Consider the following 21,004-nt stretch of genomic DNA (forward strand, 5'->3'; position numbering starts at 1 on the left):
AACCATGTGTAGTTAACCTAGTGATATCATCAACCATGTGTAGTTAACCTAGTGATATCATCAACCATGTGTAGTTAACCTAGTGATATCATCAACCATGTGTAGTTAACCTAGTGATATCATCAACCATGTGTAGTTAACCTAGTGATATCATCAACCATGTGTAGTTAACCTAGTGATATCATCAACCATGTGTAGTTAACCTAGTAATATCATCAACCATGTGTAGTTAACCTAGTGATATCATCAACCATGTGTAGTTAACCTAGTGATATCATCAACCATGTGTAGTTAACCTAGTGATATCATCAACCATGTGTAGTTAACCTAGTAATATCATCAACCATGTGTAGTTAACCTAGTGATATCATCAACCATGTGTAGTTAACCTAGTGATATCATCAACCATGTGTAGTTAACCTAGTAATATCATCAACCATGTGTAGTTAACCTAGTGATATCATCAACCATGTGTAGTTAACCTAGTGATATCATCAACCATGTGTAGTTAACTAGTGATTATGTGAAGATTGATAGTTTTTTTTATAAGATAAGTTTAATGCTAGCTAGCAACTTACCTTGGCTCCTTGCTGCACTCGCGTAACAGGTGGTCAGCCTGCCACGCAGTCTCCTCGGCCATGATCGGCGTACAAAAAGGCCGATTACCGATTTGTTATGAAAACTTGAAATCGATTTAATTAGGGCCGATTTAACCGGTCAACCTCTACTACACAGTTTATTAGTTTACAGATTAAATAAGTTCTGATGAACTTCACAGGGGGGTTAAAGTGCAGTGATCTTGATGCTCCTTTCTAATAAATATCGAGGGTCTTATTCTAGTGACATGATGATCGATGATTGACTGACCCCAAAAAAATATTTTCACTCTTATCCATAATAATGTCATCATGTAGACTAGCCTACCCGTACTGTATCTGATAGCTGTTGGCTAGAGCGCAGGCACCAAGACTAGAGTAGACACATTTGCTATTTAACTCAACAATTTTTGTGACAAAACTATCTGTAGAGTTGATAATGCGATGAAAACACATTGAACTTTTAGATTTTTTTTTTTATTCTGTAAATTAAAAACTGAGGAGAAAAGGTACATTGTTCACGACGTCGTCACTGCAACGCGTCCATTTGGTGGAAAACAAACCTAGCTTCTCTCTCGTCTCCGTGTGTGTAGATGTCGACGCTCCGTAGTGGCCGTAAGAAGCAGACAGCCAGCCCTGATGGACGAGTGTCTCCCACCAATGAGGACCTCCGGTCTAGTGGCCGTACCTCCCCCTCCGCAGCCTCCACAGACAGCACTGACAGCAAGACAGACCCCATGAAGAAACCCAGCAAGGTAGAGTACACACACACACACACAGATTCCGCTTTTACACAGACACACACACAGATGCAGCGTTTACACAGACACTCACAGGACAGGATCACTCACAGGGCAGGATCACTCACAGGACAGGTTCACTCACAGGGCAGGATCACTCACAGGGCAGGATCACTCACAGGGCAGGATCACTCACAGGGCAGGATCACTCACAGGGCAGGATCACTCACAGGGCAGGATCACTCACAGGGCAGGATCACTCACAGGGCAGGATCACTCACAAGGCAGGATCACTCACAGGACAGGATCATTCACAGGACAGGATCATGAGTGTTTAGGTCTTTAGCCATTCCCTCTCATTAGACTCTGTACCAGGTGAATCTGTATGATTCCCTCTCATTAGACTCTGTACCAGGTGAATCTGTATGATTCCCTCTCATTCGACTCTGTACCAGGTGAATCTGTATGATTCCCTCTCATTAGACTCTGTACCAGGTGAATCTGTATGATTCCCTCTCATTAGACTCTGTACCAGGTGAATCTGTATGATTCCCTCTCATTAGACTCTGTACCAGGTGAATCTGTATGATTCCCTCTCATTAGACTCTGTACTAGGTGAATCTGTATGATTCCCTCTCATTAGACTCTGTACCAGGTGAATCTGTATGATTCCCTCTCATTCGACTCTGTACCAGGTGAATCTGTATGATTCCCTCTCATTAGACTCTGTATGATTCCCTCTCATTAGACTCTGTACCAGGTGAATCTGTATGATTCCCTCTCATTAGACTCTGTACCAGGTGAATCTGTATGATTCCCTCTCATTAGACTCTGTATGATTCCCTCTCATTAGACTCTGTACCAGGTGAATCTGTTTGATTCCCTCTCATTAGACTCTGTACCAGGTGAATCTGTATGATTCCCTCTCATTCGACTCTGTACCAGGTGAATCTGTATGATTCCCTCTCATTAGACTCTGTATGATTCCCTCTCATTAGACTCTGTACCAGGTGAATCTGTATGATTCCCTCTCATTAGACTCTGTACCAGGTGAATCTGTATGATTCCCTCTCATTAGACTCTGTACCAGGTGAATCTGTATGATTCCCTCTCATTCGACTCTGTACCAGGGGAATCTGTATGATTCCCTCTCATTAGACTCTGTACCAGGTGAATCTGTATGATTCCCTCTCATTAGACTGTACCAGGTGAATCTGTATGATTCCCTCTCATTAGACTCTGTACCAGGTGAATCTGTATGATTCCCTCTCATTCGACTCTGTACCAGGTGAATCTGTATGATTCCCTCTCATTCGACTCTGTACCAGGTGAATCTGTATGATTCCCTCTCATTCGACTCTGTACCAGGGGAATCTGTATGATTCCCTCTCATTAGACTCTGTACCAGGTGAATCTGTATGATTCCCTCTCATTAGACTGTACCAGGTGAATCTGTATGATTCCCTCTCATTAGACTCTGTACCAGGTGAATCTGTATGATTCCCTCTCATTCGACTCTGTACCAGGTGAATCTGTATGATTCCCTCTCATTCGACTCTGTACCAGGTGAATCTGTATGATTCCCTCTCATTCGACTCTGTACCAGGTGAATCTGTATGAAAGCCTGATTGGAATTGACAGTAATAGTATGCTATTATTGATTGATTGCTTGTCTTCAGAAGATCAAGGAGGAGTCTCCTATGAAGTGTGCCAAACGCCAACGAGAGAAAGGAGGAGCCTCAGACACCGAGGACACGGACAACAGGACGATCGCCAAAAAGTCCAAGACCCAGGTGACTTAGCTACTACGTCTCATACCAGAGAGGTTCTGTTGGGTAGCTACATGTGTTGAGGGATAGTGTCTGTCTAGCTCTGGGCTTGTAGTGTGGAAATGAGGGGGGGGGGGGGGGGGGGGGTATCCACAAAGACTTTTAGAGTACTCCTGATCTAGGATCAGTTTTGCCTTTAAAATCATAATGAATAAGACCTGGTGGGGGACTGATCCTAGGTCTGTTATTATAGTGCTAATACCAAGCCTTATTCTTCTCTTCGTGTATATTCAATTTGCTTCCGTTGTAATGAGATGTGTACACCACAACCATTCACGCCTCGACTTCTGTCTTTCCATTCTCTGTTCCACAGGAGCTGGGTCGGTCCGACTCGCCGTCGGAATGCGAGGGAGAGGGCGAGAGCTCCGACGGGCGTAGCGTCAACGAGGAGTGTAGCAGTGACGCTAAAGACATTGACCAGGACAACCGCAGCTCCTCGCCCTCCATCCCCAGCCCCCGGGACGGGGAGAGTGACTCGGACTCCTCCGCCCAGCAACAGCTGCTTCTACTGCAGAGGAGGGAGAGAGAGAGGGAGGGACAGTCACAGCACCCTCCGGTTATCCAGTCCTGTCAGCCAGGGACCTCTGGTGGTCGTTCCACCACCCCACCATTACCTCCCACGTCCTCCTCAGCCCCCTCACTGGTCCCCCAGGTGTCCCCCTCTCCCTCCGCACCCCCCACTTCCCTTCCACTGCAGCTACCACCTCCCGTGCCCCAACAGGCCGGCCCCCTCTCTCTCATCCAATCAGGGGCGTCCATCCACCCCCAGAGGCGGCCCTCTCCCTCGCCTCATTCTCCGCTGCAGGGGATGTCTCAGGCTCCACCCCCAGGACTACCAGGCTCCACCCAGTCGCTACCTAGCGCGCTCCACGGCCCACAGCCCCACCCATCATCCATGCCCCACCCACTTCAGATTGGCCCCTCCCACATGCCCCACCCCCACTCCCTCCCCCCTCAAGGCTTCCCATTGGGCCCCCAGTCTCAGGTCCCGCCCTCACCACTGCCTCTCGGGCAATTGCAGCAGCCGCCCCACAGGGTCCACACGCCCCCCAGCCAATCGTTGTCCCAGGGTGGCTCGTCCAATCAGCTGCCCCGCGAGCAGCTCCTACCCCATGCCCCCTCCATGTCTATGCCCCACATCAAGCCCCCTCCCACCACCCCCATCCCCCACATGCCCAACCGCGACCCCCAGTCCCACAAACACGGGCCTCCACATCTTTCGGCGCCCCCCTTCCCCCAGATGCCCTCCAACCTGCCCCCTCCGCCCGCCCTCAAACCCCTCTCCTCCCTGTCCACCCACCACCCTCCCCCGGCCCACCCTCCTCCCCTCCAGCTCATGCCCCAGGGCCCAGGCCAGCAGCTCCAGCCTCCACCAGCCCAGCCCCCTGTCCTCACCCAGTCCCAGAACCTCCCCCTTTCAGAGAGAGGCAGCCAGCACCATCCTCCCCCTCCTCTACCTCTCTCCGGACCATCGCAATCCACTCACCCCAACACACCCCAACAGCCCCCGTTCCCTCCTCACCCCTTCAAACCTGTCCTGCCCCCCTCCTCCGCTGGCTGCCCTCCCTCGTCCTCGTCTCTACCACCAGGCCTCCAGCCTCCCTCCTCCTCCTCCTTCTCCATGCCCCTCACCGCCTCAGCCGTTCCGCCTGTACACATCAAAGAGGAACCTCTCGACGAATCAGAGGAGCCCGAGAGCCCTCCACCCCCTCCGCGGAGCCCCTCCCCCGAGCCTACCGTCGTCAACACGCCCAGCCATGCCAGCCAATCAGCACGGTATGCCCTGACACACACACATGCACACTGTCAGAACACACGCACACTGTCAGAGCTCACACACACACGCACACTGTCAGAGCTCACACACACACGCACACTGTCAGAGCTCACACACACGCACACTGTCAGAGCTCACACACACACACGCACACTGTCAGAGCTCACACACACACACGCACACTGTCAGAGCTCACACACACACGCACACTGTCAGAGCTCACACACACACGCACACTGTCAGAGCTCACACACACACGCACACTGTCAGAGCTCACACACACACGCACACTGTCAGAGCTCACACACACACGCACACTGTCAGAGCTCACACACACACGCACACTGTCAGAGCTCACACACACACGCACACTGTCAGAGCTCACACACACACGCACACTGTCAGAGCTCACACACACACGCACACTGTCAGAGCTCACACACACACGCACACTGTCAGAGCTCACACACACACGCACACTGTCAGAGCTCACACACACACGCACACTGTCAGAGCTCACACACACGCACACTGTCAGAGCTCACACACACACACGCACACTGTCAGAGCTCACACACACACACGCACACTGTCAGAGCTCACACACACACGCACACTGTCAGAGCTCACACACACACGCACACTGTCAGAGCTCACACACACACGCACACTGTCAGAGCTCACACACACACGCACACTGTCAGAGCTCACACACACACGCACACTGTCAGAGCTCACACACACACGCACACTGTCAGAGCTCACACACACACGCACACTGTCAGAGCTCACACACATGCACACTGTCAGAGCTCACACACACACGCACACTGTCAGAGCTCACACACACACGCACACTGTCAGAGCTCACACACACACTGTCAGAACACACACACACAGTCAGAACGCACACAGTCAGAACACACACACATGGACCACTGTATGGACACACCATTCTGTATGGACCTCGCTTTGTGCACGGGGGCATTGTCATGCTGAAACAGGAAAGGGCCTTCCCTAAATTTTTGCCGCAAAGTTGGAAGCACAGAATCATCTAGAATGTCATTGTATGTTGTAGCGTTAAGATTTCCCTTCATTGGAACTAAGGGGCCTGAACCATTATTCCTCCTCCACCAAACTTTACAGTTGGCACTATGCATTGGGGCAGGTAGCGTTCTCCTGGCATCCGCCAAACCCAGATTTGTCCGTCAGACTGCCAGATGGTGAAGCGTGATTCCTCACCCCAGAGAACGTGTTTCCACTGCTCCAGAGTCCAATGGCGTCGAGCTTTACACCACTCCAGCCAACGCTTGACATTGTGCATGGTGATCTTAGGCTTGTGTGCGGCTGCTCGGCCATGGAAACCCATTTCATGAAGCTCCCGACGAACAGTTCTTGTGCTGACGTTGTTTCCAGAGGCAGTTTGGAACTCGGTAGTGAGTGTTACAACCGAGGACAGATGATTTTTACCCGCTGCACACTTCAGCACTCGATGGTCCCGTTCTGTGATCTTTTGTGGCCTACCACTTCGCGGCTGAGTCGTTGTTGCTCCTAGACGTTTCCACTTCACAATAACAGCACTTACAGTTGACCAGCTCTAGCAGGGCAGAAATTTGACGAACTGATTTGTTGGAAAGGTGGCATCCTATGACGGTGCCACGTTGAAAGTCACTGAGCTCTTCAGTACGGCCCATTCTACTGACAATGTTTGTCTATGGAGATTGCATGGCTGTGTGCTCGATTTTTATACACCTGCCAGCAACGGGTGTGGCTGAAATAGATGAATCCACTAATTTGAAGGGCTGTCTACATACTTTTGTATATATAGTGTACTCCTCAGCACCCACCGACCAATCCCACAGGTGAAGAAGCCAGATGTGCAGGAACGGGGTCTGTGGTTGTGAGGCCTATTGGATGTACTGCCAAAATCTAACAACCGTTGGAGGCGGCTTATGGTAGAGAAAATAACATTAAATTCTCTGGAAACGGCTCCGTTGGACATTCCTGCAGTCAGCCAATTGCACGCTCCCTCAAAACTTGAGACTTCTGTGGCAAAACTGCACATTCTGGAGTGGCCTTTTATTGTCCCCAGCACAAAGTGCACCTGTGTAAAGATCATGCTGTTTAATCAGCTTCTTGATATGCCACATCTGTCAGGTGGATGGATTATCTTGGCAAAGAAGAAATGCTCAGTAACAGAGAAACGTAATTAGAGAGAAATATGCTTTTTGTGCGTTTTTGAACAAGTATGGGAAACAGTGTTTAAACCCTTTACAATGAAGATCTGTGAAGTTATTTTGATTTTTACGAATTATCTTTGAAAGACAGAGAGTCCTGAAAAAGGGACATTTGTTTTTTTGTTTCAATAAATTCCAATGTGGTCTAAAGATGCATATGATTCTGAGTCATTCTAAGAATGATTCTCTGCATAGCTTGCTATTAGATTTAGTTATCACATTTTCTATGTTGTTTTTCTTTTCAATCATGATTTACCAATTTGAAGAAAAGTTTTTCAAGAAGAATATTAATGATTTCATGAATACAAGTCGATATGAGAACTGTGATGTTTAGCAAGCTGTGCAGGGGGGGGTGTCGAACTCATTTTGCCAAGGGCCACATTTGGTCTTCACTGAGGTCCGGAGGGCGGCCCACGGGCCGGATGTTTGGCACCCCTGATTTTGTGTGTATTTCCATTAAGTAATGTTGGCTAAACTGTATATCCTTACTATACAGTGCATTTGGAAAGTATTCAGACCCCTTGACTTTATCCACATGTTATGTTACAGCCTTATTCTAAATTTGATTAGATAATTTTTTCCCCTCATCAATCTACATACAATAATGACAAAGCAAAAACAGGGTTTTTTAGAATTTCTGGGAAAATTATTCAAAATAAAATATACACTTTGCTACGGTTGATCATTTTCTACAACTTGATTGGAGCCCACCTGTTTTAAATTCAATTGATTGGACATGATTTGGAAAGGCACACACCTGTCTATATAAGGTCCCACAGTTGACAGTTCATGTCAAAGCAAAAACCAAGTCATGAGGTCAAGGGAATTGTCCGTAGAACTCCGAGAGGATTGCGTTGAGGCACAGATCTGGGGAAGGGTACCAAAACATTTATGCAGCATTGAAGGTCCCCAAGAACACAGTGGCCTTCATCATTCATAAATGGAAGAAGTTTGGAAACACCAAGACTCCTAGAGCTGGCCGCCTGGCCAAACTGAGCAATCGGGGGAGAAGGGCCTTGGTCAGGGAGGTGACCAAGAACCGGATGGTCACTCTGACAGAGCTCCAGAGTTCATCTGTGGAGATAGGAGAACCTTCCAGAAGGACGACTAATCAGGCCTTTATGGTAGGGTGGCCAGACGGAAGCCACTCCTCAATAAAAGGCACATGACAGCCTGCTTGGAGTTTGCCAAAAGGCACCTAAAGGACTCTCAAACCATGAGATGTTTTTTAGTTGCAGGAACTGGGAGACTAGTCAGGATCAAGGGAAAGATGAACAGAGCAAAGTACAGAGAGATCCTTGATGAAAATCTGCTTCAGAGCGCTCAGGACCTCAGACTGGGGCGAAGGTTCACCTTTCAACAGGACAACGACCCTAAGCACATAGCCAAGACAAAGCAAGAGTGGTTCCTGAATGTCCTTGAGTGACCCAGCCAGAGCCCGGACTTGAACCCTATCGAACATCTCCGGAGAGACCTGAAAATAGCAGTGCAGTGACGCTCCCCATCCAACCTGACAGAGCTTGAGAGGATCTGCAGAGAAGAATGGGAGAAACTCCCAAATACAGGTGTGCTAAGCTTATAGCGTCATACCCAAGAAGACTGGAGGCTGTAATCGTTGCCAAAGGTGCTTCAACAAAGTACTGAGTAAAGGTTCTGAATACTTATGTGAAAGTGATATTTCCTTTTTTTATTTTTAAGACATTTGCAGAATTTCTTAACACGTTTTCGCTTTGTCGTTATGGGGTATTGCGTGTAGAATAAGAAAACAATTACAGCAATTTTAGAGCTAAGGCTGTAACGTAACAAAATGGCTGTAACGTAACAAAATGGCTGTAACGTAACAAAATGGCTGTAACGCAACAAAATGGCTGTAACGTAACAAAATGGCTGTAACGCAACAAAATGGCTGTAACGTAACAAAATGGCTGTAACGCAACAAAATGGCTGTAACGCAACAAAATGGCTGTAACGTAACAAAATGGCTGTAACGCAACAAAATGGCTGTAACGTAACAAAATGGCTGTAACGCAACAAAATGGCTGTAACGTAACAAAATGGCTGTAACGTAACAAAATGTGGAAAAAGTCGACGTCTGAATACTCTCCGAATGCACTGTACATCGTGTATATCCATGAAGTATTGTCAGCCAAGCTGTACATCCTTACTATATATTAATGTGTATTTCCATGTTTTCCATTGTTTGTCAATAGGTTCTACAAGCACCTGGACCGTGGCTACAACACGTGTGCTAGGACAGACTTCTATTTCACTCCTCTGGCTGCTTCTAAACTGGCCAAGAAGAGAGAAGAAGCACTGGAGCGGGTTAAGAGGGAGGCCGAGCAGAAAGCCCGGGAGGACAAGGAGAGGGAGAGGGAGAAGGAACGAGAGAGGGAACGGGAAAGAGAGAAGGAACAGGAGAGAGCTGCGGTGAGTGTTTTGGTGTCGTTTGTCTCCATCTCAGCACCACCCCGACATCAACATATGTGAAAATGGAGAGTTTCTTTGTTTTGTAGTATAAAACAAAATGGAGGAAGATACGTTTTTCCAATGACATAGAAACGCCCCATTTTCAGAACCGTTGTTGTTGTCGTGTTGCTGGAGTTGAAATGTCCCTTTAACTTTACATTCTGTTCTAAAACATCCTTTATGAGTATTTGTGTCTAACTGCTCACTTACAACCTATTATAACCTGTTACAACCTATTATAACCTCCTTATAACCTGTTACAACCACCTTAAACCTATTATAACCTCCTTATAACCTGTTATAACCTCCTTATAACCTGTTACAACCACCTTAAACCTATTATAACCTCCTTATAACCTGTTACAACCACCTTAAACCTATTATAACCTTCTTATAACCTGTTATAACCTCCTTATAACCTGTTACAACCACCTTAAATCTATTATAACGTTTATAACCTGTTACAACCACCTTAAATCTATTATAACGTTTATAACCTGTTACAACCTATTATAGCGTTTATAACCTGTTACAACCACCTTGAACCTATTATAACGTTTATAACCTATTATAAGCTCCTTATAACCACCTTAAACCTATTATAACTTCATAACCTTTTATTACCACCTTATAACCTATTATAACCTGTTACAACCACCTTAAACCTATTATAACGTCTATAACCTTTTACAACCTATTATAACCTATTACAAGCTCCTTATAACCTGTTACAACCTTCTTAAAGGTTATAATAGGTTGTAAGGTGGTTTTGAGGTTCTAATATTACTTATTATAACCAGATAACGTTTACAACCTTTTTAATAGGTTGTAAACCTTACAACCTATTATAACCTCCTTACAACCTATTATAACCTGTTACAACCACCTTACATCCTATACCTTTCTTACAACTTGTTATACTCTCATTATAATAAGTTATAACCTCCCAGTGTGTGTAACCTCTGCACATCTCTCTCTCTCTGTTCCAGAAAGCCTCAAGTTCGTGTCATGACGGCCGTATGGTTGACCCCCAAATGGGTGGCTCCGCCCACATGCGTCCCCCCTTCGACGGCCCCCCTACCTCCATCGCTGCGGTGCCCCCCTACATCGGGCCCGACACGCCTGCCCTCCGCACCCTCAGCGAGTATGCCCGCCCCCACGTCATGTCCCCGACCAATAGGAACCACCCCTTCTTCGTCTCCCTCAACCCCAACGACCCCCTGATGGCCTATCACATGCCTGGCCTCTACAACGCCGACCCGGGCATGCGGGAGCGCGAGCTGCGAGAGCGGGAGATGAGGGAGAGAGAGATGAGGGAGAGGGAGCTGAGAGAGAGGATGAAGCCTGGGTTCGAACACAAACCCCCGGAACTAGAAGGCATGCACCCCTCGGCTAACCCCATGGAGCACTTCGCCCGACACGGCGCCATCTCCTTACAATCCATGGCGGGACCGCACCCCTTCGCCTCCTTCCACCCGGGTCTCAACCCCCTGGAGAGAGAGCGTTTGGCTTTGGCCGCGGGACCCCAGCTCAGACCAGACATGAGCTACCCGGAGCGGCTGGCGGCGGAGAGGCTGCACGCCGAGAGGATGGCGGCGGTGACCAACGACCCTATCGCCAGGCTTCAGATGTTCAACATCACGCCTCATCACCACCAGCACTCCCACATCCACTCACACCTGCACCTGCATCAGCAGGACTCCCTGCACCAAGGTCACGCTAATCCCATAAAACAATACTCTAAATACTGGATGCAAATACTGCAATAGTCTTGAAAATAACTTGTTAACTGTAGCTAGTCGATTACTATATTAGCAGCCTTGAGGGCACTGACTCTGTTACAATTCTTCTAATCCTATCGAACGTCTGTAGCATGCAGTGACCGATAATAATCTGTTCTTATCTGTTTATAATGACATTAGAATAATTGATCAGTCTGATGTATTGTTTATAATGACATTAGAATAATTGATCAGTCTGATGTATTGTTTATGATGACATAGATTAGAATAATTGATCAGTCTGATGTATTGTTTATGATGACATAGATTAGAATAATTGATCAGTCTGATGTATTGTTTATAATGACATTAAAATAATTGATCAGTCTGATGTATTGTTTATGATGACATAGATTAGAATAATTGATCAGTCTGATGTATTGTTTATAATGACATTAGAATAATTGATCAGTCTGATGTATTGTTTATGATGACATAGATTAGAATAATTGATCAGTCTGATGTATTGTTTATGATGACATAGATTAGAATAATTGATCAGTCTGATGTATTGTTTATGATGACATAGATTAGAATAATTGATCAGTCTGATGTATTGTTTATGATGACATAGATTAGAATAATTGATCAGTCTGATGTATTGTTTATGATGACATAGATTAGAATAATTGATCAGTCTGATGTATTGTTTATGATGACATAGATTAGAATAATTGATCAGTCTGATGTATTGTGATGAGCTATATGTATAAGTGTACACTGACCATGTGGTGTTCTGACTCTGTGCAGGCGGTGGTGAATGTCTTGTGTGCCCTCCAGGTTCTGGGGGGCACCCCCTCGTAGACCCCCTGGCAGGAGGCCCCCACCTTGCCCGCTTCCCTTACCCGCACGGCGCAATCCCCAACTCCCTCCTGGGACAGAATCCACACGAACATGAGATGCTACGACACCCCGTCTTCGGTAAGAACCTCAACCAACAACATGTCAATATCAGACCTATTTTCACACTGCCAAGCCGTTCTGAGCCGAGCCGTACTGAGCCGAGCCGTACTGAGCCAAGCCGTTCTGAGCCGAGCCGTACTGAGCCGAGCCGTACTGAGCCGAGCCGTACTGAGCCGAGCCGTATTGAGCCGAGCCGTATTGAGCCGAGCCGTGCTGAGCCGAGCCGTGCTGAGCCGAGCCGTATTGAGCCGAGCCGCGCTGAGCCGAGCCGTATTGAGCCGAGCCGCGCTGAGCCGAGCCGTATTGAGCCGAGCCGTATTGAGCCGAGCCGTATTGAGCCGAGCCGTGCTGAGTCGAGCCGTATTGAGTCGAGCCGTATTGAGTCGAGCCGTATTGAGCCGAGCCGTATTGAGCCGAGCCGTATTGAGCCGAGCCGTGCTGAGTCGAGCCGTATTGAGCCGAGCCGTGCTGAGCCGAGCCGTATTGAGCCGAGCCGTGCTGAGTCGAGCCGTACCGAGCCGAGCCGTATTGAGCCGAGCCGTGCCGAGCCGAGCCGTGCCGAGCCGAGCCGTGCTGAGCCGAGCCGTATTGAGCCGAGCCGAGCCGTACCGAGCCGAGCCGTACCGAGCCGAGCCGTATTGAGCCGAGCCGTATTGAGCCGTGCTGAGCCGAGTCGTATTGAGCCGTGCTGAGCCGAGCCGTATTGAGCCGAGCCGTGCTGAGCCGAGCCGTACTGAGCCAAGCCAAGCTGTGCCGAGCTGGCTTGGTCCCACAAATCATAGTTGCTGGAACAGGGCAATGTCAAAAGAAAATATCCGAGCCAGAGCAGGTTTTGGGTCAACGCTATAGTGTAACGAGGGATTTATCTACCACAGTGGGACCTCTATTCGTAGAGAAGCCCGTTGTCCTGATCCTGTTGCCTTCCTGTCTCCAGGTACTCCGTACCCCCGGGACATTCCTCCCCAGATGTCTGCAGCCCACCAGCTCCAGGCCATGCATGCCCAGTCTGCAGAGCTGCAGCGGCTAGCTATGGAACAGCAGTGGCTGCACGGACATCACCACATGCACGGTGGCCCACTTCCTGGACAAGAGGATTATTACAGGTCAGAGACACACGACACGCCTACTGAACAACACACCACCTGAACAACACGCCTACTGAACAACACACCACCTGAACAACACACCACCTGAACAACACACCTACTGAACAACACGCCTACTGAACAACACACCACCTGAACAACACACCTTCTGAACAACACGCCTACTGAACAACACACCACCTGAACAACACACCACCTGAACAACACACCTACTGAACAACACACCTACTGAACAACACGCCTACTGAACAACACGCCTACTGAACAACACGCCACCTGAACAACACACCACCTGAACAACACACCACCTGAACAACACACCACCTGAACAACACACCACCTGAACAACACGCCTACTGAACAACACACCACCTGAACAACACGCCTACTGAACAACACACCACCTGAACAACACGCCTACTGAACAACACGCCTACTGAACAACACACCACCTGAACGACACGCCTACTGAACGACACGCCTACTGAACGACACGCCTACTGAACGACACGCCTACTGAACGACACGCCTACTGAGCGACACGCCTACTGAGCGACACGCCTACTGAGCGACACGCCTACTGAGCGACACGCCTACTGAGCGACACGCCTACTGAACGACACGCCTACTGAACAACACACCACCTGAACAACACACCACCTGAACAACACGCCTACTGAACAACACGCCTACTGAACAACACACCACCTGAACAACACACCTACTGAACAACACGCCTACTGAACAACACACCACCTGAACAACACACCTTCTGAACAACACGCCTACTGAACAACACACCACCTGAACAACACACCACCTGAACAACACACCACCTGAACAACACACCTACTGAACAACACACCTACTGAACAACACACCACCTGAACAACACACCACCTGAACAACACACCACCTGAACAACACACCACCTGAACAACACACCTTCTGAACAACACGCCTACTGAACAACACACCACCTGAACAACACACCACCTGAACAACACACCACCTGAACAACACACCACCTGAACAACACACCTACTGAACAACACACCTACTGAACAACACACCTACTGAACAACACGCCTACTGAACAACACACCACCTGAACAACACACCACCTGAACAACACACCACCTGAACAACACACCACCTGAACAACACGCCTACTGAACAACACGCCTACTGAACAACACACCACCTGAACGACACGCCTACTGAACGACACGCCTACTGAACGACACGCCTACTGAACGACACGCCTACTGAACGACACGCCTACTGAACGACACGCCTACTGAGCGACACGCCTACTGAGCGACACGCCTACTGAGCGACACGCCACCTGAACGACACGCCACCTGAACGACACGCCACCTGAACGACACGCCACCTGAACGACACGCCACCTGAACGACACGCCACCTGAACGACACGCCTACTGAGCAACACAGACACATTTGAAAACACTTAACCAGACACACACACACACATTCATTACAAACACAATGACAGACGTGGGCCTAGACCGACCTAGCCGGCATCGGTCCTTAGATGGGATTAAAAATAAGAATAACTTCATTAAATTACAAAACCAACATTAAACATAACATAATATGGTTCATCTGTGGTTATAAATTCTTGTTGCTAATTTAAAAAGATTTTCATTTGTGTGATTTCTGTAAGATCATGCAGACGATTCAAGTGATCTCGAGTTCCAGAAATGGACTCCGTTTACAGAAAAACCTGATGGCAAGTGATGTTTTACCTTAAGAACTAACTAACTCTGCACTTTGCGTTTTCAGAGAATGTGACCCCATCGGGTCTATATATATATATATATATATATATATACTGATTGTAGTCACTGATTTATATGGGTTGTGGAGCAAGTCTCTATTGACATTTTTTTAAGATTGCATTGGGCAAATTATACCCATGTTTCTTAGCGATTATACTGCGGTGATGAAATGTTTAAATGCACGCTTGTACAACGGCTTTGTTCCAGGTTCTCCAGCTTGTGATCGACTTGTAATACAATATAGCGCCTGTGAGAATATCAGTGTGCATATAAACCTTGGCAGGGGCATTTTGTGTTGTTTATATTTTTCTACTTGGACAAGTGAAGTTAAATTAGAGTGGCGCCGCTAACGTGTTGTTGTTGTCGTTGTGTTTTGTGTTTTAGCCGCCTGAAGAAGGAAAGCGACAAGCAACTGTAACTGACCGATGGGGACGCAGAGACACGCAGGAAGTTGCCTAGGACACAGGAAGTAGTTACAGAACAGTCAGTCAATCAAAGGAACCCAACCTCTGCTCCTCCAAAAAAACACAATTCTCCTTAAAAAAACAACATAAGAAGAAGGGTTGTTCTATCGTCTGTTTTCTTTCCCTGTCCGTTGGGGGGGGGCGAATGTTTTTCTTCCCCCCCCCCCCCTAAAAACATTGAGAAAGACTTTGTTTGGTGTAACTATAGCGACGACGACGAACTCGAGACTGCATGAAAACTCCTGTAAAACTCCCACAACGTGTTTTTCTTAGGTGGTAGAAACGCCAGAAACTTTGTCACTGTGCTAGTCGACGGATAAAGACGAAGGAGTGAGTGAGCAACCTTGCAGATATTATACGGAAAGATCCAGAACAAAGTGCTATCTTATTTTAATACATCGTTGGAGGTTTTCATCATTTTTACGTAAAGCTGCAGCATGGCGTTTTTTGAGTCTGTAAATAGTATATCTATATATATATACACATACATATATATATATATACATATAATTATTATTATTGTTACTAGGTGTGGACTCGGAACCAAGTCATTTCTAAACCTCCAATATGTTATTGTGTTCTGAAGCATTATTCCATGTTTTAGCGGGGGGGGGGGGGCAGACGATGTTTCCAGACACCGATCATTATACACCCCTTAACAAGCACCTTATTGGCTAACAGGATGCCTGAACTCTGTGTTGTTGAGGTAATGATTTGACACTTGAAGAGGAGTCACTGAGGCATCTATGGATCAGCATACTCTCCTCTCCTGTCCTGTCCAGCCCTATCCTGTCCTTTTCTGCCCTATCCTGCCCTGTCCAGCCCTATCCTGCCCAGTCCAGCCCTATCCTGTCCTATCCTGTCCTTTTCTGCCCTATCCTGTCCAGCCCTATCCAACCCTGTCCTTTCCTGTCCAGCCCTATCCTGTCCTGTCCTATCCTGTCCTGTCCAGCCCTATCCTGTCCTTTTCTGCCCTATCCTGTCCAGCCCTATCCAACCCTGTCCTTTCCTGTCCAGCCCTATCCTGTCCTATCCTGTCCTGTCCTATCCTGTCCTGCCCTCTCCTGCCCTGCCCTGTCCAGTCCTATCCTCTCCTGCCCTGTCCTATCCTGTCCTGCCCTCTCCTGCCCTGTCCAGCCCTATCCTGCCCTATCCTGCCCTATCCTGTCCTTTCCTGCCCTATCCTGTCCTATCCTATCCTGCCCTATCCTGTCCTATCCTGTCCTGCCCTCTCCTGCCCTGTCCAGCCCTATCCTATCCTGCCCTTTCCTGCCCTATCCTGTCCTATCCTGTCCTGCCCTCTCCAGCCCTATCCTGCCCTATCCTGTCCTATCCTGTCCTGTCCTATCTAGCCCTGTCCTATCCTGTCCTGTCCTGCCTGTCCTTTCCTGCCATGTCCTGCCCTGTCCTGCCTCTCCTGCCATGTCCTGCCCTGTCCTGCCATGTCCTGCCCTGTCCTGCCTCTCCTGCCATGTCCTGCCCTGTCCTGCCATGTCCTGCCTGTCCTGCCATGTCCTGCCCTGTCCTGCCATGTCCTGCCCTGTCCTGCCATGTCCTGCCATGTCCTGCCCTGTCCTGCCCTGTCCTAACCTGTCCTGTCCTGCCCTGTCCTATCCTGTCCTGTCCTGCCTCTCCTGCCATGTCGTGCCCTGTCCTGCCATGTCGTGCCCTGTCCTGCCATGTCCTATCCTGTCCTGTCCTGCCCTGTCCTATCCTGTCCTGCCCTGTCCTGCCATGTCGTGCCATGTCCTGCCATGTCCTGCCATGTCGTGCCCTGTCCTGCCATGTCCTGCCATGTCCTGCCCTGTCCTGTCCTGCCCTGTCCTATCCTGTCCTGCCCTGTCCTATCCTATCCTGTCCTGTCCTATCCTGTCCTGTCCTGCCCTGTAGTTTACAAGCCCCTGATGCAGACACCATCTAAAGCACTCAAAAGAAGACTGGATTAAATCCTTCAGCGCTTTCAATTGGTTTTGACACTCGACTTCAGTATTGACTCAACAAAATTAAGATAGTTTTTTTTAAGATTAGGCAGATATTTAACCGGGTTTCACGTTTTATTTTAAAAGGTTTTAAATTATCGTTAACAAAAAGTGTATCTTTGTGTATCTAAACTACGCGACATGCCTTTTTAAATGTGTTCTGACTGTGGGTGAGGGGAGTTGTACAAAAGTTGCTAGAGGTTACCAAAGGTGGTGGTTACGATTAGTATTTTCCTCCCTCGACCTGGTCAAGTGGTCCCGGCGTCCTCCCTCGACCTGGTCAAGTGGTCCCGGCGTCCTCCCTCGACCTGGTCAAGTGGTCCCGGTGTCCTCCCTCGACCTGGTCAAGTGGTCCCGGCGTCCTCCCTCGACCTGGTCAAGTGGTCCCGGCGTCCTCCCTCGACCTGGTCAAGTGGTCCCGGCGTCCTCCCTCGACCTGGTCAAGTGGTCCCGGCGTCCTCCCTCGACCTGGTCAAGTGGTCCCGGCGTCCTCCCTCGACCTGGTCAAGTGGTCCCGGCGTCCTCCCTCGACCTGGTCAAGTGGTCCCGCCGTCCTCCCTCGACCTGGTCAAGTGGTCCCGCCGTCCTCCCTCGACCTGGTCAAGTTGTCCTGACTGCTACAGTTGGAAACCTATCAGATCGTCCTCCAGAGCAGTGTGCTGCCATATTCACTGTGACACTAAAGGGCCTAGCTACATGGGAGGTGGGTCCAGTGATGGGACCAGACACTAAAGGGCCTAGCTACATGGGAGGTGGGTCCAGTGATGGGACCAGACACTAAAGGGCCTAGCTACATGGGAGGTGGGTCCAGTGATGGGACCAGACACTAAAGGGCCTAGCTACATGGGAGGTGGGTCCAGTGATGGTACCAGACACTAAAGGGCCTAGCCACATGGGAGGTGGGTCCAGTGATGGTACCAGACACTAAAGGGCCTAGCTACATGGGAGGTGGGTCCAGTGATGGTACCAGACACTAAAGGGGCCTAGCTACATGGGAGGTGGGTCCGGTGATGGGACCAGACACTAAAGGGGCCTAGCTACATGGGAGGTGGGTCCAGTGATGGGACCAGACACTAACGGGGCCTAGCTACATGTGAGGTGGGTCCAGTGATGGGACCAGACACTAACGGGGCCTAGCTACATGGGAGGTGGGTCCAGTGATGGTACCAGACACTAAAGGGGCCTAGCTACATGGGAGGTGGGTCCAGTGATGGGACCAGACACTAAAGGGCCTAGCTACATGTGAGGTGGGTCCAGTGATGGTACCAGACACTAAAGGGCCTAGCTACATGGGAGGTGGGTCCAGTGATGGTACCAGACACTAAGGGGCCTAGCCACATGGGAGGTGGGTCCAGTGATGGGACCAGACACTAAAGGGGCCTAGCTACATGGGAGGTGGGTCCAGTGATGGGACCAGACACTAAAGGGCCTAGCCACATGGGAGGTGGGTCCAGACACTAGACAGTAAAGATGTAATGTCCAACCCCCAGCTGTCCTGTCAACCCACCTGTCCTGTCAACCCCCACCTGTCCCGTCAACCACACCTGTCCTGTCAACCCACCTGTCCTGTCAACCCCCACCTGTCCTGTCAACCCCCACCTGTCCTGTCAACCCCCACCTGTCCTGTCAACCCCCACCTGTCCCGTCAACCACACCTGTCCTGTCAACCCACCTGTCCTGTCAACCCCCACCTGTCCCGTCAACCACACCTGTCCTGTCAACCCACCTGTCCTGTCAACCCCCACCTGTCCTGTCAACCCCCACCTGTCCTGTCAACCCCCACCTGTCCTGTCAACCCCCACCTGTCCTGTCAACCCACTGCCTGTCCTGTGTTAGCCCATGTTTGAGTTCCTTCTACTCCTCTCTGGTCCCATCCATGACCTCCGTTTGTCTTCTATGCACCATCACTCTTGTCCTTTACCCCTCTCCCCTTCCTCTTCCTCCTCCTCCAGCCTTTTAGTCCATGCCTCTCTTCCTCCTCTTCCTCCTCCTCCAGCCTTTTAGTCCATGCCTCTCTTCCTCCTCCTCCAGCCTTTTAGTCCATCCCTCTCTTCCTCCTCCTCCTCCTCCAGCCTTTTAGTCCATGCCTCTCTTCCTCCTCCTCCTCCTCCTCCTCCAGCCTTTTAGTCCATGCCTCTCTTCCTCCTCCTCCTCCTCCTCCTCCAGCCTTTTAGTCCATGCCTCTCTTCCTCCTCCTCCTCCTCCTTCTCCTCCAGCCTTTTAGTCCATGCCTCTCTTCCTCCTCCTCCTCTTCCTCCTCCTCCAGCCTTTTAGTCCATGCCTCTCTTCCTCCTCCTCCTCCTCCAGCCTTTTAGTCCATGCCTCTCTTCCTCTCCTCCAAACCCTTGGATGTTTAGTGTTGTCAATGGTTTAGCTTCTCTTTCAAAGCGGAAATAGCAGAATGTCTATACATTCTGACCCGGCTAAGATTTATATATAAAACTGGTATCTTGAAGCTTATTGTATATATTAGTAGTCATCATGGGGATGACGACGCGACAATGTAAACAAAAAGTAGAAATAATACGAAAAATTGTGATTCCTGTGTTCTCTCTCTCCATTTGAGTATTTTGTATTTTTTTTTTCAAAAATTTGTGGAATTAAAATAAACGACTAAGTTACACCACAAGACTTTTGTTATTGGTTTTGATTTAGACGTTTCCTGTTGGTAATGTATGCCGGAAAATGTTTTCTATTGTCATTATTGGATACACATGCAATCTGGCGGCAGGCTCGCTTCAACGACAACAGCTGTCATTTAGAGAAGCTATTGTTCCTCTAGTGCAGACTGAATGTTCCTCCAGAGATAATGTAGCCCGGGGAATCCAGAGATAATGTAGCCCGGTGAATCCAGACCGAACGTTACTCCGGAGATAATGTAGCCTGGGGAATACAGACTGAACGTTACTCCAGAGATAATGTAGTCTGGTGAATACATACTGAATGTTACTCCGGAGATAATGTAGCCCGGTGAATACAGACTGAACGTTACTCCAGAGATAATGTAGCCCGGTGAATACAGACTGAATGTTACTCCGGAGATAATGTAGCCCGGGGAATACAGACCGAACGTTACTCCGGAGATAATGTAGACTGGTGAATCCAGCCCGGTGAATACAGAGATAATGTAGCCCGGTGAATACAGACTGAATGTTACTCCGGAGATAATGTAGCCCGGGGAATACAGACCGAACGTTACTCCGGAGATAATGTAGACTGGTGAATCCAGCCCGGTGAATACAGAGATAATGTAGCCCGGTGAATACAGACTGAATGTTACTCCGGAGATAATGTAGCCCGGTGAATCCAGACTGAACGTTAC

General features: G+C 49.0%; 1 protein-coding gene across 15 annotated transcripts in view; it reads left to right on the top strand.

Annotated features, from left to right (window-relative positions):
• Positions 1 to 20,311, top strand: part of LOC129861339 (arginine-glutamic acid dipeptide repeats protein-like) — a 449,087-nt gene extending 428,776 nt beyond the window's left edge. For 12 of the 15 annotated variants that reach the window (XM_055932685.1, XM_055932680.1, XM_055932682.1 and 9 more), the window contains 8 exons: positions 1,190 to 1,351; positions 3,016 to 3,129; positions 3,479 to 4,941; positions 9,390 to 9,606; positions 10,635 to 11,358; positions 12,177 to 12,347; positions 13,264 to 13,432; positions 15,624 to 20,311. In XM_055932685.1, coding sequence (XP_055788660.1) covers positions 1,190 to 1,351; positions 3,016 to 3,129; positions 3,479 to 4,941; positions 9,390 to 9,606; positions 10,635 to 11,358; positions 12,177 to 12,347; positions 13,264 to 13,432; positions 15,624 to 15,657 — 3,054 coding nt within the window. In that variant the 3' untranslated portion in view covers positions 15,658 to 20,311. Of the gene's footprint in view, positions 1 to 1,189; positions 1,352 to 3,015; positions 3,130 to 3,478; positions 4,942 to 9,389; positions 9,607 to 10,634; positions 11,359 to 12,176; positions 12,348 to 13,263; positions 13,433 to 15,124; positions 15,191 to 15,623 lie in introns of all 15 variants that reach the window. The other 3 variants (XM_055932683.1, XM_055932684.1, XM_055932681.1) reach the window with 3 other exon arrangements.
• Positions 20,312 to 21,004: the final 693 nt, after the last annotated feature.

This window comes from Salvelinus fontinalis, chromosome 8 (genome assembly GCF_029448725.1).
Source record: "Salvelinus fontinalis isolate EN_2023a chromosome 8, ASM2944872v1, whole genome shotgun sequence".
NCBI classification, from domain to species: Eukaryota; Metazoa; Chordata; class Actinopteri; order Salmoniformes; family Salmonidae; genus Salvelinus; species Salvelinus fontinalis.